General features: G+C 36.5%; 1 protein-coding gene across 4 annotated transcripts in view; it reads left to right on the top strand.

The window, feature by feature from the left end:
• Positions 1-18647, top strand: part of Slc38a9 (solute carrier family 38 member 9) — a 111389-nt gene that overhangs the window by 13597 nt on the left and 79145 nt on the right. For 3 of the 4 annotated variants that reach the window (XR_006854386.2, XM_046456283.2, XM_058583123.1), the window contains exon 2: positions 13673-13815. Coding sequence is in view for 2 of the 4 variants with exons in the window: in XM_046456283.2 (XP_046312239.1) it covers positions 13703-13815 (113 nt within the window). In the remaining 2 variants the exon portion in view is untranslated. Of the gene's footprint in view, positions 1-13672; positions 13816-18647 lie in introns of those variants that run through there. The other variant, XM_058583124.1, reaches the window with a different exon arrangement.

Raw genomic sequence — 18647 nt, 5'->3', positions numbered from 1 at the left:
TACTTTGTGGCATAGCATATGATCTATTTTGGGAAAAGTTCCATGCATAGTTGAGAAGAACATAAATTTAGCTTTTTTGGGAGTGGGGTATTCTACAGACATCCATTAGGTCCATTTATTTGTGGTGTTATTGGGATTGGAGCTATCTTTGTTAATTTTATGCTTTTATGACCTTTTTATTGTGATAAGGGTATATTGAAACCATCTAGTAGTATTGTGCCACAGTCTATGTGGGATGTAATGTCATGGAGAATTTTTTCCTAATAATTGGTTGTGTTGACGTTTAGGCCATAAATGTTTACTATTGTTTTATCTTCTTGTTGGATTGTTCCCTTTACAAGGATATAGTGGCCTTCTTGTTCTCTTCTGATTACTTTTGACTTGAAATCTGCCTTATTCAATATGAGACTAGCTATTTCTGATTGTTTTCTTATACCATATGCATGAATATTTTTGTCATCCTTTTAACTTCAGCTTGTGGATGTCTTTTCCTATAAGATGTGTCTCTTGTAAACAGCACATAGTTGGATCTTATTTTTTGACTCATTCTGCTAATCTGTGTCTTTTAATTGGGAAGTTGAGACCATTAACATTCAGCATTAGTATGGATATGTGTTTGTGGTTTCCTACCATTTTGGTTTTTTGCTATATTTTAACCTGTCTTGATTCTCATTTAATGGATTATTCTTCTATTGAACTCTTTGGACTTTGGGAATTGTTTTTTAGTTCTACTTTGTGCAGTTTATCTTTGAGTAGTCTTTGTAGTGCTGGCTTAGTGCTCATGAATTCTTTTAGTTTATTCTTGTTGTGGAAAGGTTTTATTTGCCCCTCAAATTTGAAACTGAGCTTTGCTCCTATAGTAACCTTGGCTGGCAATTGTTCCCTTTTAGGGCTTGGAATATCTCATTTCAGGTCCTCCTTGATTTTAAAGTCTGAGCTGAGAAATCACAAGTGAGCCTTTTTAGTTTGCCCCTAAATGTGACCTGATGCTTTTGTCTTGCAGCTTTTACTATTCTTTCTTTCTTTTTTTTTTTTGTTTTAATATTTATTTTTTAGGTGTTGATGGACACAACACAATGCATTTATTTTTATGTTGTGCTGAGGATCGAACCTGGGTCCCGCCCATGCTAGGCGAGAGAGAGCTCCACTGCTGAGCCACAATCCTAGCCCCTCTTTCTTTATTTTCTACGTTAGGCATTTCTACGTTAGCTTCTCACTTGATTAGGTCTATTTGGGTCTTGTAAGCCTCTTGGATGTGTATCTCATTTCTCATATGTGAAAAGTTTTCTTTAATTATATCATTTAAAATGTTCTTTATGTCTTTAGTTTGTATCTTTTTTTTTTCTTTTTAATTATTTTATTTATTTTTAAAAAATATTTCTTAATTTTTTTTTTAAATTTTTTATTGTGGGTTGTTCAAAACATTACAAATTTCTTGACGTATCATATTCCACACTTTGATTCAAGTGGGTTATGAACTCCCACCTTCACCCCATACACAGATTGCAGATTCACATCAGTTACACATCCATTGATTTACAAATTGCCATACTAGTGTCTGTTGTGCTCCGCTGCCTTTTAGTTTGTATCTTGATCTTCTCTTTTATCCCAATGATTCTCAGGTGTGGTCTTTTAGTGTTTTCCCAGATTTCTTGTATATTCTGGTCATGTTCTATAATTTCTTTTCCTTTATTGCACTCTGTGTACCTAAAATCACATGCCCTGTCTTCAGGGCCTGAAGTTCTGTATTTAAGAACTGAGATTCTATTTTCTACACATTCTAATCTGTTAGTGATGCCTTCAAGTGAGTTTTTAATTTGATTGATTGAGTCTTTTCATTTTTAGAAATTCTGCTTGGTTTCTTTTCACTATTTCTATTTCTTTATTCTTTCATCTCCTTTAATTGCTATCTTAACTCCTTCCTTTGATCTTCTTTTAGTTCATTGAACACTTTAATAATGAATTTTTAAGTAATTTTCTCTGGGCTTGTGTCCACCTCACTATCAGTGGGATTCTTTGTTGGAGCATTGTGAATTTTGGGGGGAGATTGTTTGTCTGTTTCCTCATGTTTTCAGAGGTCTGGGCTTGTGACAGTTGAGGTGGATTTCTCTCTCTCTCTCTCGTAATTATCTCATTTGTTCTTGGACTTATCTACTCATACATCAAAACAGGAGGTAGGACCTGAGGTCCCTCTCTGATTGTTCCTCCTTGGGTCCTGGTTTTTGGTTTGGGGCTTTTGTCTCCTCACTTCTTTGAGTTGAAGTAATGTCATGGAATGTTTAGTCTAGCAGCAGAGTCTCTGATCTGTGAACTTTTAGTGTTCCTGTAGGTTCCTAGCATCTCATAGAATAGGGTGAAATAAACAATAATAATAACCTTGCAAAAAAGATACAGTGTTGCTGGGTGTGGTTGGTGCACACCTGTAATCCCAGCGGCTCAGCAGGCTGAGATAGGAGGACTGTAATTTCAAAGCCAGTCTCAGCAAAAGTGAGGCACTAAGCAACTCAGTGAGACCCTGTCTCTAAATAAAGTACAAAATAGGTTTGGGAATGTGGATCAGTGGTCGATTGCCCCGAGTTCAATCCCCAGTACCCCCCCACCCCCCCAAATAAAAAGACATATTGTTAAAGTAAATACCTAGTTCCTACTATGACATCTTCAACAATAATAAACAGGAATGGTGGTTCAGCAATTGACAACAGTAAAAACAATAACAACGACTAGAACTGGCTTTAAAGCAGTTCAACAGGTGTCAAATATATCATCCACAGCAGTAATGATAGTATCAGTGTGAGGGGCGGTGGAGGAATTATATAATCCAGTTAGTTCTGAAATATGGTAAAAATACAGTTAATTAGGGGCAAAGCAATGTGTTAGAAGTTTCAAAAGAGTTTACAGTTTCAAAAAGTGAACAGAGACTACAGAAGAGATATAGCGGGTGATGTTTGTACAAAAGGAGAAAAAATAGAAGAAGCAAAGTATTGAGAGAGCGGGAGAGAGAACAATAGAATTTGGCTGTTAGTAGGAGAAAGAGAAACAAGAGAAATAAATAAATGAAAATAATACAAAACCAAACCAAAATATGAAATAAAAAAACCAACCAACCAACCTGAACCTGCAAAAGACAGTTCTAGGAAAAAATAATTACATTCTAAAAATGTTAAAAATGAGAGAAAAAGAAACAAGTATATGTATATATGTCCCTGAACCAATCAGCAGCACAACAAGAATTCACACACATATGCACATACAAAGAAAGAATAATAAAATAAATTTAAAAATTAATGAAGAATAAAGGAACTATCTCCATGTAGGTGGTCAAAACTGTCTTTCTTTCCAGTTCTTCTTGAGTTATGTACTGATAGAGCAAGAGGTGAGGATTGTGAACCCCTTCCTGTTTTTATGTTGCTGTCTGAGCTGCCAGTTGGATTGGCTTAACATTGAAGCCTTTTGGTACAAGGTTTAGCCTCCCTTCTCACCAGTATAAATTGGGATAAATGAGGAAGTACTGTCAGTTGGCATTTTGTCCATTCAGACCAGTTTGGTGCACTCCCAGGGTACAGCTTCTGCAGAGTTCTGTGAGGGCAGTTCCAGCAGGTGGGCTTTAGGTCTGACCTAGACTCAGGGGCTTTGTTGGGTGGTACTGGCTTTGGAGAGATTAAATCTACCCAACTGTAGGGCTTGACAGTAGCCCATCTCTGATGTGCATCTGGTTCTTATTACCCTACCAAGAAAACCAATTGTGAGGCAAGGGGGCCAGGCCAATCCTCCACTCTCTGCTGCCAAGAAGCACCACTTCAAAAAGGAGAAGCCAGTTGGGCTCCCCTTTGCCCTTCCAACTTGAATCTCTCTGGGTACAGTCTACTCAGCAACTGTTTCACTCACAGTCCGCTGGCACAGCCTAGGCTACAGGATAGGTGCCTGCCAGGATATTGTGGTTATGTTTGTTGTTGTTTCTGATCTCCGGGGCTCCTGCTTAGCTCTCCAAGATGAGTTGAGATACAGAGTGCACTTTTCAAGCACAGGTACACAGTGCAGCTAGGTGGCATTTTTTAATCTCAGGTTTTTCTGTACCAAAACTGTGTTCCTCCTTCCTCTGCGGTGAATTTGCACCACAGCGCCTGATCAGCTCCAATATATTCTTTTTTCTTTGTTTATTATACCAAGCTGAGTCCTAAGCTACTTTAAGAGACCAATGTTGAGTTTTAGTGAAGACCTTTTTTTTTTTAAATCACCTCGCTGAGAAGCTGTGCACCTGCTGCTTTGGTCCTGAGCCATGGTGTGGTTGGAATGCAGCTTTCCTCTACTCTGCCATCTTTTTCTCCCCTCTCCTTTCTTGCTTTTAGATAAAATGTTTTAATCATTTTCTTTTTCCCTTTTACTAGATTTTGTTAAATACTGTTATGTTATGTTATGTTAATAGTTACCTTAAAATTACAACATAGATTCTACCAATATGGAATTGATCTAGACAATATAAGGATCTTAAAACACTTTAGTTCTAAGAACTTAACCTGACTTTTTATTTACTTTTTTTTTATTGGTTGTTCAAAACATTACAAAGCTCTTGACATATCATATTTCATACATTATATTCAAGTGGGTTATGAACTCCCATTTTTACCCCAATTACAGATTGCAGAATCACATCGGTTACACATCCACATTTTTACATGATGCCATATTCGTGACTGTTGTATTCTGCTACCTTTCCTATCCTCTATTATCCCCCTCCCCTCCCCTTCCATCTTCTCTCTCTACCCCATCTACTACAATTCATTTCTCTCCTTGTTTTTTTCCTCATACCCCTCACAACCTCTTATATGTAATTTTGTGTAACAGTGAGGGTCTCCTTCCATTTCCATGCAATTTCCCTTCTCTCTCCCTTTCCCTCCCACCTCATGTCTCTGTTTAATGTTAGTCTTTTCCTCCTGCTCTTCCTCCCTGCTCTGTTCTTAGTTGCTCTCATTATATCAAAGAAGACATTTGGCATTTGTTTTTTAGGGATTGGCTAGCTTCACTTAGCATAATCTGCTCTAATGCCATCCATTTCCCTGCAAATTCCATGATTTTGACATTTTTTAGTGCTGTGTAATACTCCATTGTGTATAAATGCCACATTTTTATTATCCATTCATCTATTGAAGGGCATCTGGGTTAGTTCCACAGTCTAGCTATTGTGAATTGTGCTGCTATGAACATCGATGTGGCAGTATCCCTGTAGTACGCTCTTTTAAGGTCTTCAGGGAATAGTCCGAGAAGGGCAATAGCTGGGTCAAATGGTGGTTCCATTCCCAGCTTTCCCAGGAATCTCCATACAGCTTTCCAAATTGGCCGTATCAATTTGCAGTCCCACCAGCAATGTATAAGAGTACCCTTTTCCCCACATCCTCGCCAGCACTTGTTGTTGTTTGACTTCAAAATGGCTGCCAATCTTACTGGAGTGAGATGGTATCTTAGGGTGGTTTCGATTTGCATTTCTTTGACTGCTAGAGATGGTGAGCATTTTTTCATGTACTTGTTGATTGATTGTATGTCCTCCTCTGAGAAGTGTCTGTTCAGGTCTTTGGCCCATTTGTTGATTGGCTTATTTGTTTTCTTATTGTTTAATTTTTTGAGTTCTTTGTATACTCTGGATATTAGGGCTCTGTCTGAAATGTGAGGAGTAAAAATATTTTCCCAGGATGTAGCCTCCCTATTTACCTCTCTTATGGTTTCTCTTGCTGAGAAAAAACTTTTTAGTTTGAGTAAGTCCCATTTGTTGATTCTAGTTATTAACTCTTGTGCTATGGGTTTCCTGTTAAGGAATTTGGAGCCCGCCCCAACAATATGTAGATCGGAGCCAACTTTTTCTTCTATCAGACGCAGAGTCTCTGATTTGATATCAAGCTCTTTGATCCATTTTGAGTTAACTTTTGTGCATGGTGAGAGAAAGGGATTCAGTTTCATTTTGTTGCATATGGATTTCCAGTTTTCCCAGCACCATTTGTTGAAGATACTATCCTTCCTTCATTGCATGCTTTTAGCCCCTTTATCAAATATAAGATAGCTGTAATTTTGTGGATTGGTCTCTGTGTCCTCTATTCTGTACCATTGGTCCACCCGCCTGTTTTGGTACCAGTACCATGCTGTTTTTGTTACTATTGCTCTGTAGTATAGTTCGAAATCTGGTATCGCTATACCGCCTGACTCACACTTCCTGCTTAGAATTGCTTTTGCTATTCTGGGTCTTTTGTTTTTCCATATGAATTTCATAATTGCTTTCTCTATTTCTACAAGAAATGCCCTTGGGATTTTGATTGGCATTGCATTAAACCTATAGAGAACTTTGGGTAATATCGCCATTTTGATGATGTTAGTTCTTCCTATCCATGAACAGGGTATATTTTTCTATCTTCTAAGGTCTTCTTCTATTTCTCTCTTTAGGGTTCTGTAATTTTCATTGTATAAATCTTTCACCTCTTTTGTTAGGTTGATTCCCAAGTATTTTATTTTTTTTGAGGATATTGTGAATGGGGTGGTTGTCCTTATTTCCATTTCAGAAGATTTGTCGCTGATATACAGGAATGCCTTTGATTTATGTGTGTTGATTTTATATCCTGCCACTTTGCTGAATTCATTTATTAACTCTAGTAGTTTCTTTGTAGACCCTTTTGGGTCTGTTAGATATAGTATCATATCATCCACAAATAGTGATAATTTAAGTTCTTCTTTTCCTATTTTTATGCCTTAAATTCTTTTGTCTGTCTAATTGCTCTGGCCAGTGTTTCGAGAACTATATTGAATAGAAGTGGTGATAGAGGGCTTCCCTGTCTTGTTCCAGATTTTAGAGGGAATGCCTTCAGTTTTTCTCCATTCAGAATAATGCTAGCCTGAAGCTTAGCATATATAGCTTTTACAATGTTGAGGAAAGATCCTGTTATCCCTAGTTTTTCTAGTATTTTGAACATAAAGGGATGTTGTACTTTGTCGAATGCTTTTTCTGCATCTATCGAGATGATCATGTGGTTCTTATCTTTAAGTCTATTGATGTGGTGAATAACATTTATTGATTTCCGTATATTGAACCAGCCTTGCATCCCAGGGATGAATCCTACTTGATCATGGTGCACTATTTTTTTGATATGCTTTTGTATCCGATTCACCAGGATTTTATTGAGGATTTTTGCATCTAGGTTCATTAGAGATATTGGTCTGTAGTTTTCTTTCTTTGAAGTGTCTTTGTCTGGTTTCGGGATCAGGGTGATGTTGGCCTCATAGAATGAATTTGGAAGATCTCCTTCTTTTTCTATTTCTTGAAATAACTTGAAAAGTATTGGTATTAATTCTTCTTTGAAGGTTTTGTAAAACTCCGCTGTATATCTATCCGGTCCAGGGCTTTTCTTGGTTGGTAGTCTTTTGATGGCTTCTTCTATTTCCTCCTTTGTTATTTGTCTGTTTAAATTGTGTGTATCTTCCTGACTCAATCTGGGCAAATCATAGGACTTAACAAATTTATCGATATCTTCACTATCTTCTATTTTATTGGAATATAGGGTTTCAAAATAATTTCTAATTATCTTCTGTATTTCTGTAGTGTCCGTTGTGATATTGCCTTTTTCATCCCGTATGTTGGTAATTTGAGTTCTCTCTCTTCTTCTCTTCGTTAGCATGGCTAAGGGTCTGTCGATGTTATTTATTTTTTCGAAGAACCAACTTTTAGTTTTATCAATTTTTTCAATGTTTTTTTTTTTGTTTCAATTTCGTTGATTCCACTCTGATTTTAATTATTTCTTGCCTTCTACTACATTTGCTGTTGTTTTGCTCTTCCTTTTCTAGGGTTTTGAGATGAAGTATGAGTTCATTTATTTGTTGGTTTTTTCTTTTATTGAGGAATGACCTCCAGGCAATGAATTTCCCTCTTAAAACTGCTTTGATTGTGACCCATAGATTCCGATATGTTGTGTCTGTATTTTCATTTATCTCTAAGAATTTTTTCATTTCCTCCTTTATGTCTTATGCCTTTATGAATTGATCATTCAGTAACATATTGTTCATTTTCCAGGTGATGCAGGATTTTTCCTTCCTTCTTTTATCATTGATTTCCAGTTTCATTCCATTATGATCAGATAAGATGCATGGTATTATCTCCACACCTTTATATTTACTAAGAGTTGCCCTATGGCATAATATATGGTCTATCTTTGAGATATCCACTTGATGATGGTTGATATATTCTATATATGTCGGTTAAGTCTAGGTTATTAATTGTGTTATTGAGTTCTATAGTTTCTTTATTCAGTTTTTGTCTGGTGGATCTGTCCAATGGAGAGAGCGGTGTGCTGAAGTCACCAATAATTATTGTGTTGTGGTCTGTTTGACTCTTGAACTTGAGGAGAGTTTGTTTTATGAATGTTGCAGCACCATTGTTTGGTGCATACATATTGATAATTGTTATGTCTTGTTGGTGGATGGTTCCTTTTAACAGTATATAGTGGCCATCTTTATCCCTTTTGATTAACTTAGGTTTGAAGTTGATTTTATTCGATATGAGTATGGCCACTCCTGCTTGCTTCCGAGGACCATGTGAGTGGTATGATTTTTCCCAGCCTTTCACTTTCAACCTGTGTATGTCTTTTCCTATCATATGAGTCTCCTGAAGGCAGCATATTGTTGGATTTGTTTTTTTAATCCAGGTTACTAGCCTTTGTCTCTTGATTGGTGAATTTAAGCCATTAACGTTTAAGGTTACTATTGATATATTGTTTGTACTTCCAGTCATGCTTATTTATTTATTTATTTTAATATGGCCCATTTTCCTTTTTGGTTATATTTTTTGTTCTTTCCTTTACTGAATTACCTCCCAATGTTAGTTTTGGGTGCTGTTTTTCAGTTCCTCTTCTTGTAGTGTTTTGCTCAAAATGCCTTGCAGTGCTGGTTTTCTGGCTGCGAATTCTTTTAACTTTTGTTTATCGTGAAATATTTTAATTTCATTGTCACATCTGAAGCTTAATTTTGCTGGATACAGTATTCTTGGTTGGAATCCATTATTTTTCAGCGTTTGAAATACGTTGTTCCAGGATCTTCTTGCTTTCAACGTCTGTGATGAAAAATCAGCCGTTAACCTAATTGGTTTACCCCTGAATGTAATCTGCCTTCTTTGTCTCGTAGCTTTTAATATTCTCTCCTTGTTCTGTATGTTGGATATCTTCATAATTATGTGTCTTGGTTGTTGGTCTATTACAGTTTTGTATGTTTGGTTCCTGTAGGCTTCCAGGGTTTGGCAATCCATTCCATCTTTCATATCTGGAAGTTTTCTAGGATTATTTCATTCAATAGATTGTTCATTCCTTTGGTTTGAACCTCTATACCTTCTTCTATCCTGATGACTCTCAAGTTTGGTTTTTTATAACATCCCATATCTCTTGGATAGATTGCTGGTAATTTCTTAGCATCCTTTCTGTGTTGAGTATATTATTTTCAAGTTGATACACTTTGTCTTCATTATCTGATGTTCTGACTTCTATTTGATCTAGTCTATTTGTAATATTCTCGTTTGAGTTTTTAATTTGGTTTATGGTTTCCTGCATTTCTAGGATTACTGTTTGATTTTTTTTTTTTAAATCTCTATCTCCTGGTATAGCTCGTTCTTTGCCATTTGAATTTGCCTATTTAATTCGTTTTCAAAGTATACTTTCATTGTTTGACTTGCTGTCTAATGTCTTCTCTAAGATTCCGTTCCATCTGAGTTAGGTGTGCCTTGAGTTCTTTCTCTGTCCTTTTTTCTGAAGCCTCTAGGTTCTCCTGTGAATTTAAGTTGTCCTGCATTGTTTGTAATCCTTTTTTCCCTTGTTTTTTCATGGTGCTCGTGTTGCTTTCCAACTCTGTTTGACTGCTGTGTTTCTGTTTTCTTCTTTAAATTTGTTTTGGTTTTTATAGTTCCAATATCTCTCCTTTGTGTTGAGAGATAATGTTTAGAGATGTTGGATTTAATTGTGATTTAAGGTAAATTCATTAGTTTAATTAGAGGCCTACAGAATTTGATGGCATGTATAGAACTGAGGTTTGACCTTAGGATTTTATGTTGAGGTCGGGTGCTTTGATGGTATGGAGGTTAGTATATGTTAGCTTCTTTGGGGGGGGGTTGCTCAAATGCAGGCGGATATTAACAAGAGAATAGACAGGAGTACTTGGGGGTAGTTAAGGGCTTAGGCGGACTATGGACCAATTCGTAGTATTCATCTATCTGCATTTAGTAAGTTGTACGTAATCTGGGTGATCATGCTTAAGAGGAAAGATGGGGAAAAGGTAAGGAAGCAAACCAAGAAAGAGAGAGGGAGAGAGGAAAGAAAGAGAAAAGAATAGAAAAGAAAAGGAAATGATAATAAAAAAATAATAAAATGCAGTAAAATAAAAATTACATTTAAAAAAATAATAGTATAATTGTAGAAAAGAAAAGAAAAAAATATTAAAATTAAAAAAGAAAAAATTAAATGAAAAAAGGGACACTGTTAGGCTTCTATTTTCTTCGCTTCCAGTAAGTGGTGCTGTGCCTTCCGGGCCAAGATTTTGCCCTCCAGCTGTAGGAAACAATCCATGTGAGACCGCTCCCTCCTCCCCACACTGGTGTCTCTCAAAACCTGTTAGCTTAGGTTTATTCCTGGTTTCTAGTCCCCAGGCTTCTCCTGTCAGCGAGGCCTTTCCCAGTGTGATACCTCTCGGCAGTTCAAACTACACTCTGTGCCTGCAGTTTCCTGGACGTGGAGCGCGGCTTTTGGGAACCGGAACCTTACTGTTTTGATTCCTTCCACTAGCCCCTCCTCCTAGAGCTGGCGAAACAGGTTTCATTTTCACCGCTGGTGGGAGGGAGGAGTTGGGGGTCAGGAGCCTTTACCTTTCCTCCAAGCCTCTACTCATGCTCACTCTGTTAATCACGCCCCCGGAAAGCCGGGGAGAGATTTTATGTGATTTCCCCGCCGTATGGGAGATGAGCTAAATGTCACAGACCTGTTCTATCGCTGAATGAGCTGTGATCAGTCGAAAACTGGCCATGGTGACGTCAGCTCTCCAAGATGGTGGCCGCTGGCTTCCTCGGTAGTCTGACTGGTGTGGAGGACAGAACTGGACCGCTTCCTTCCCCCGTCTCAAACCCAGAATTCAGCACTGAGCACAGTGAGGGCACAGCCGGCAGGAGCCCGCTGAATCAGCAGCGCCGTTTCTCTGCGTTGCTAGCTCGTCGTTTCTATGGACGCCGTTTCCTGGCTCGCGCCACAGTCTCTAGCAGCGGGGTGAGCCGCTGAATAAGCAGCTTGAATCTCCGGGCGGACAAATCACTCGCGGTTGAGCCCCAGTAACGGATCCTCGGGCGATGGAAATCCTTCCTCTAGGTTTCGGTGCACCCCAATTTTGCTGGAAATTCCTAACAAGATAGCTTTTGGCCGTTCTAACTCGTCATTCACCCGCGCAGTGACGCGGTACACGGGGGTGATGCACTCCATTCCTATTTACTTTGATCTATAATTTTAATTCTTTTTTTCTAACCCTATAAATAGTTTATTATTTCTCTCAGATTCATTAAACTGCTTGAATCTGCTGATTGGTTTCTTATGAATTCTGGAAAGTTCTCATCCATTATCTCTTCAAGTATTACCTTTTATCATCTTTTTTCTTTTTGATTCTCCAATAATGTGTTTGTTAGACCTAATCATTCTCTCTTTCATATACATTAACTTCCAAATTTTTGGCCTTTTTTTCTCTGTCCCAGTCTAGAGAATTTCTTCTTTTTTTCTTTTTTTCCTACAGAGTTTCTTGTGACTTATCTTCCAATTCATTAATTTTCTCTTCCAACTTTTAAACCTAACCATTGAGGGTTAAATTTTGACTATTTTTTCAAAATAAGGTAAGACACTTTTGGAATATTATTGTGTAGGCTCTCTCTCATCCAGCGAAGAGGTCCACAGAACAGGGTAGAGAAGAGTGTGGCTGCAGAGTTGCTAATCAAGACCTCCAGAGACTGAGCAAGAAGCAGGTTTGATTTTATTGCTCAGTTATCATGTATATATACTCAGGAGGTAGCTAGGCAGATTATAGGCAGCCACCAATACACTTTCTTGCTAACTGTCCTTGCAATGACCAATCAAGGAGTAGGCTGTGTAGCAAGCGCAGGGACTGCAACACATGGCCTCACACCCAGGGCTGTACCTATGGGTAAGCAGTCTGCTGCTCCCGCGCCTAGCATGAGGTGAGTGGCCTGCCACTCAGACGCCCTTAAGGTATGCCATGTATGCAGTACTGCATGCCCTTGTCCCCACAAATTTCTACTTTTTCTTTTCTTTATTTAAACATAGAAAATATAAATATTTTATAATCTTGTTCTGATAATTCTATAATTAAAGTCCTTGTGGATCTATTTCTGCTGTTATTTCTTCAGGTTCTCATTGATAGCACTTTATTTCCTACATAATTTGGGGAGGGATGACTACCAGGGATTGAACTCAGGGACACTCAACCACTGAGCCACATCCTCAGCCCTATTTTGTATTTTATTTAAAGGCATGGTCTCACTGAGTTGCTTAGTGCCTCACTTTTGCTGAGGCTGGCTTTGAACTCCCGAGACAGGAGGCTGTTTCAGCCTACCCAACCACTGGGATTACAGGCATATGCCACTGCGCCCAGCACTAGGTTATTTTTGACTGTGTATTATTCATTATCCTGAAAAAATTGTTAACAGGATTTCTTTAAGGCCTACAATGAAGGTGTATCCTTACAGGAAAGATTTACATTGGTTTCTGTCAGTTACCTAAAAGTGCTACCAAGTAGGTTAACTTTAAATTGTATTCACAGCTTTAAGTGTACCTTGATACTTTGCAAATTGGCATGAGCAGTAGCATATGGTAACAAATTGTTATAATGGCTCCCCCTCCACAAATACTTGCATACACTCATTGTTAAGAAACTTGGCAAGTCCCTTGTGAAAAAGTAAATTACTTTTTTGGTAACTCCAACTCTAATAAGCTCTTATAAACATTCCTTACTTGGAATGAAACCTAGGCTAGTAAAGCTCTACTATAATCATTCCTTACTTTAAATGAAATACGAACTTGTCTTCTGTTTCTCTAATACTTCTTAAGGCTTTGTAAACATCAACTCAAATTATCTTGGTATAGTAAATACTCCTAGGGCAGCAACAATTTTCTTGAGTCATTTACACCTCTAGGTTCCTTAACTCACCAACAAATGATCTGATTTTCCTATTGTTAGTGCTTTCAAAAATTACAGGAAAAAAAAATTCTTTTTTTTTTAATTTATAGTGAGTCTAAATAATCTAATCTGTTTTATTCTTGGAAATGGAGTATCCTACTTTTTTTTTTTTAAATTGAGCTGTGAAGTAAGAAGTAACTACATTTCAGTCTCTGATAAATATTTCAGGCATATAATTCATTACAATATCTTTAGCAGCGAAGTGCAATAACTGAAGGCCTATAGTTCCAGCTGCTCTGGAGACTGAGACAGGAGGATCCTAAATTTGAGGCCAGCCTGGGCAATTTTGCAAGACCTCATTTCAAAAAAGAAAAAGAAAAAAAGATAGCAAATTCCTCTACTTTTCCATTTCTTCTCTATTCAAATGTATTACTTATGAAAGTAAAATGTTTTTGAAATTAAACTAAACTGCTATCTTTTCCTGTTTATGTAGGGCTTCCCTAGTGCTTAGAATCTGAGAAAAATGGCAAATATGGATAATGATTCTAGACATCTTCTCAACTCTGAAGTAAATCATGAAATAAATCCTGGACCTATGAATATCCAGTTTGAGTCATCAGATCTAAGATCTAAAAGGTAAGAGTTTAAAATAATTACTTCATATTAGAGTTTTTAATGACTAAAATATAACAAATTATAATCAAGTGTATATGAATTTGATTATAAGATACCTAATTTCTTACAGGATTTGTATGTATGTTTTCTGGGAGTGTGACTATTATCTCCTCATACATAAATAAAAATAAAAATAATTTATTTTTAATTTTTTTTATTTTTTTGACTTAACTCAACATTTCTGTTGGGGAAAAGAAGGATTGGAGTAAGTTTTACAAAGTAAGATGTATATCCCAGGTGCTAGAGATAGAACAGTAAAAGTAATGGAAGCAGTCTTTACCTTCACTGAACTAAAACGTCAGCAGATAGTTTAAGATAATTTGAGTTTAAATTTTATTTCAGTTTATATCTGGAAAACCCAGAAGAATCTTCTTTTTTTTAATATTTATTTTTTAGTTGTAGTTGGACACAATATCTTAATTATTTATTTATTTTTTTATGTGGTGCTGAATATCAAACCCAGGGCCTCGCTTGTGCTAGGTGAGCACTCTACCACTGAGCCACAACCCCAGCCCCACCCCAAGAAGAATCTTCTAAAAAAAAAAAAAAAAAAAAATATATATATATATATATATATATATATATATATTAATATATATTATATATTAAGAGAATTCAATAAAGTAGTTGCTTACAAAATAGGCAAAAATGAATAAACTAATGAGAAAATGTAGTGGAAGAAAAGAGAAAATACATTGAAATAATCTTAACAAGAATGTGCAAAATTATGAGAGGAACTTTAAAATGATGCTCCTGAGGGATGTAAGATAATATTGAGTGTATTTCATGAAATTCGAGATACTACTGATTATAAATTGCATTTTAAAAAATACAACACGAAGAAAACTGCTGCCAGTCGCTCTGATGCAGTAATCTTTTAGGACTTAAAATTTTGTTTTGTATTTATGGAAAGAACTCTTAGACATAGTTGGTATTTTATCTCATGCAGTTATAAAAACAAAAATACAAAGTGTATCCGTTAAGATATTACTTACACATCACATTTAGAATCTGATTCTTCTGAATCACTTTTTGACTTGGAATCATCAAAATTGGTGTTTTCTTCCCCCCTCACAGAATTGCTCTTTATGCCATGAAGAGCCTTGATTATGTCACATTTCTTTATTTTCTTCCAAATTACTTAGGACACTGGTTTTGCATTTTCCTAATCTTACCAGAAGATGTCACAAGAGGTTTTCTAACAACATGATTCACGTTTCTTCCTCCAATGGTCCTTAAATGGTTTGATGACTGAAATGACCGGGGATGGCATTTATCTGTCATGCCATCAGGAATAGTTACTGTCACGTAGTCTGCTGACTAACTAATTAAAAATTGTTTTAGATTATGAGATACATCCTTATTTATAAATGTGTATATTAGAATTAGTAAAATATGACATGATGAAAAGACAGATTCTACTCTCAGTGTAAAGGCTCTAAAATAAAGATGCCATGCTGTTTACATTTTAATCCATAAATTCAATGTGATTACTCTTCCCAAATGCCAGCAGCCATTTCCAAAGTTTATATGGATCAGAAATTTCTCTTCTAAGCACTAATTCATAGTATCAGATGACACATGTATAAGGTAGTTTAGTGTAGTCTTTTTTATAGTAGCAGAGATTGAAAGTATCCAAAATGTCTTTTCTTACAGGACTCGATAAATTATGGCATATTCATACAATGGAATACTTTTATCCTATTAGGAGGTGGTTTTATTACATATCAAAATGGAATAAGACTTCAACTTTTTAAGTGAAAAAGATACAGTGCAGAGCAATATGTATAGTATGCCACCATTTGAGTAAAAATAAATTAATACATTACATATAATACAACATATATAAATAAAATCTGAGGAAATAAGTAGAAAACTAAGAGTGATGCCACCTTAGAGAGAAATCAAATCTTGAGGTAGGGTCTTATGGCAGATACTGTAGGTTGATACCCAGGAATTATTCATGCCCCCTTCTCTTCCCTGTCAACAGAATCCTAGTTTGGTTAAGAGCTGCAGTAATTACCAATATAGGAGATGGAGAACTGGTTTAAGCTAATCTTGATAATTTTGTTTCCGTTTTCTAGTACTCAGTTTTTCAGTCTTGCATCTAGAGGTGGCAATGTGAAATTTATCTCAGGAGAAAATTATCATTGCCATTCATAGTGGCCATCAAAAAAGATAATGAGGCCTGGTGCGGTGGCACATGCCTGCAATCCCAGCAGCTTGGGAGGTGGAGGCAAGAGGATCCTGAGTTCAAAGCCAGCCTCAGCAATTTAGCGAGGCGCTAAGCCACTCAGTGAAATCACCCTGTCTCTAATAAAATACAAAATAGGGCTAGGGATGTGGCTCAGTGGTTGAGTGCCCCTGAGTTCAATCCCTGGTACCAAAAAAAAAAGATAATGAAATTAATCTTGTGATTTGCACTTCTGTGTTCTAACATCAGGGAATATAAACATTAATGTATGCTGACTGAGTGCTTAGGGTCTTCTTTAAACCTCTAAATTCTATGATAAATAATTGACTACTGTGACAATAGGACATAGGTCATTAATGTACATTCTATTACAATAAGTTGTCAAGAGTTCAAACAGTTCTCTGAAAATTTGGTTAACAGGGTAGATTAGATGGAAATATATTTTCTATAATGAAATTGAGGCCCCACCTCAATTTTCTATAAAGAAACTTGTCAAAATGAGAAGGCATCAACTATTTATGAACATGGCATAACTACCTAGGTAAGCATGTTTGTTATATTTTGTTTTTGTTTTGTTTTGTTTTGTTTTTGTAGTGCTGGGAATTGAACCCAGGGCCTTGAACATGCTAGGCAAGTAGATGAGCTACATTCCCTAACCCTAGGTAAACATGTTTTAAGGAAGGTAGATACACACAGGAACTTAATAATCCTGAGTGCTAATTTGCTTGTGAAATAATTTGCTTACAAAAACATAAACTATTTGATGAGAAAAAGAAATGTGAGTACCATAAAAAATGTTTCTGTTAAAATATGGATTACTTTACTTTGGAAATATAAATAAAACCAGACACATTGAGGGGAAAGTATTTTTCATTAGAAGACCTAGTTTAGACAACTATTTATAAAACTTAAGTCATTTTAGAGTCATCTTACTACATGGGTATATATGAGTACCACCTGTGTAATATAACTTGATGTTTCTTAAAAATCTATTTACTTTTTAAAATTAGGATTAATCTAGCTTATCACATATTTGTGAACTGATGGATCAGAAGGTTGTATATACCTTTTTCTAGTATGCATTGCAGCAAATACCAGCTAGCTAACATAACATTCATCCTTGTGCTCTCTAAAATCATCTTTCATATTCCCATTCTTCGGAAAGTTTCTTGCTTGTCAAAGTACAGAAAACATTTGATACTTGTAGATTACTTAGCCTCACTGTAGCATGTGGTTTTCTATCTCTTCCACTAGGTGGCAATCAAAATTTTATATCTTCAACTATAAAGAATTTTATCAACTGCTATGGACTGCTGGATCTGCTTCTCATTTTGGTGAAACTGGGGTCTGACCTTAAGTGGAAAAAGGAGCTTGTCTTTCTAGAGGAATTACATAATCATTTGGATCACTTGGGGAATGTTTTCACACTATGAAGGTTCACTTCTTACTCAGCATGGTTCCCTTCCTTCTTCAAATTTTTTACCTGGTTTGAGGTGGGATGAGTTATATGCTTGGAGATAGAAAGGAAGGTTTAAAAGTATCCCATGTGAATTTGATATATTTCACTGGCAATTACCAGTCTAAGAAATTATTTTCCTACTTTTCTCAGACCACTGGTAACCAAAGATAGAACTGGTATTCAGGATTGCTTCATTTTCTACTGCTGCTCTGGGACCATGCCCTGGGGCAGTTGACCATTCCAGCCAGCCTACAAACAAATTGTGAAATGGTTAATTGGGTTTTGAGTTTTAGTCTTTTTAGTCTTCCTGTTTACTCTTTCCCCACTTTTCTCTGGGCCTAGAACTTTGCATTTTCTTTTCTGTATGCCCAATATTACCCAAGGCAGGTGTTTACTCAGGCGTAACCCTCTAGGAGTGCTTTGTATACCATACTTGTCTTCTGCCCCTTGTTCACCAGAGCTTATCTGCCCTGTTTTTCTAGGACTCTGTTGTCAGCTTAATGTTAGAATGCAAAACAATCTGATGTGTCAGAGACTTAGTCTATTACCTTCCTATGGCTATTTGCATTCTAAAATAGAGAGTCCTGGATATATAAAATCCTAACCTAAAGAAGGTTCAAGATTTTTCTAATTGGTAACATTTCAAGTGCTTTGATAAACCATTTTGAGGTAAAGGAGATATTTCAAATAGATAGCATTCCTCATGCCTTTCAAACATACAAGGTATGCTATGAGTTTTTTTTTTTTTTTAATATCAACTAGTCTATGCATTTGTAAACTGTTCTCTGTTTCACCTGCCATGAATACCAGCACTGTAGAGCAGCCTGAATTGACTCCTTTTGGTATTTGTAGCCCTAAAAAAAAAAAAAAAAACCAAACCAACAAACAAACAAAAAAAAAAAAAACAAAGAAGATAAGACAAAGGAGGTTTATTAAGGCAAAGTGAGGAGTTCATTAGTAATAGGTAAAGGTAGAATCTGATTGGAAGCGACTCATTTCCCATGTTATCCAAATGATTATGTCATTCCTCTAGAAGGACAAGCTCCTTCCTCCATTTAAGGTCAGACCCCAGGCTTATTGACTTTATAGTTGGTAATTATATAGATAAACAACAAAGGATGGAAACGTTTGGGCTGGGAG

The sequence above is a fragment of the Marmota monax genome, unplaced genomic scaffold (genome assembly GCF_021218885.2).
Source record: "Marmota monax isolate L192 unplaced genomic scaffold, Marmota_monax_Labrador192_F-V1.1 WCK01_AAM20220418_F8-fsc00037, whole genome shotgun sequence".
NCBI classification, from domain to species: domain Eukaryota; kingdom Metazoa; phylum Chordata; class Mammalia; order Rodentia; family Sciuridae; genus Marmota; species Marmota monax.
Note: the sequence above shows the minus strand (reverse complement) of the source record. Positions and strands in the feature narration are given on the sequence as shown.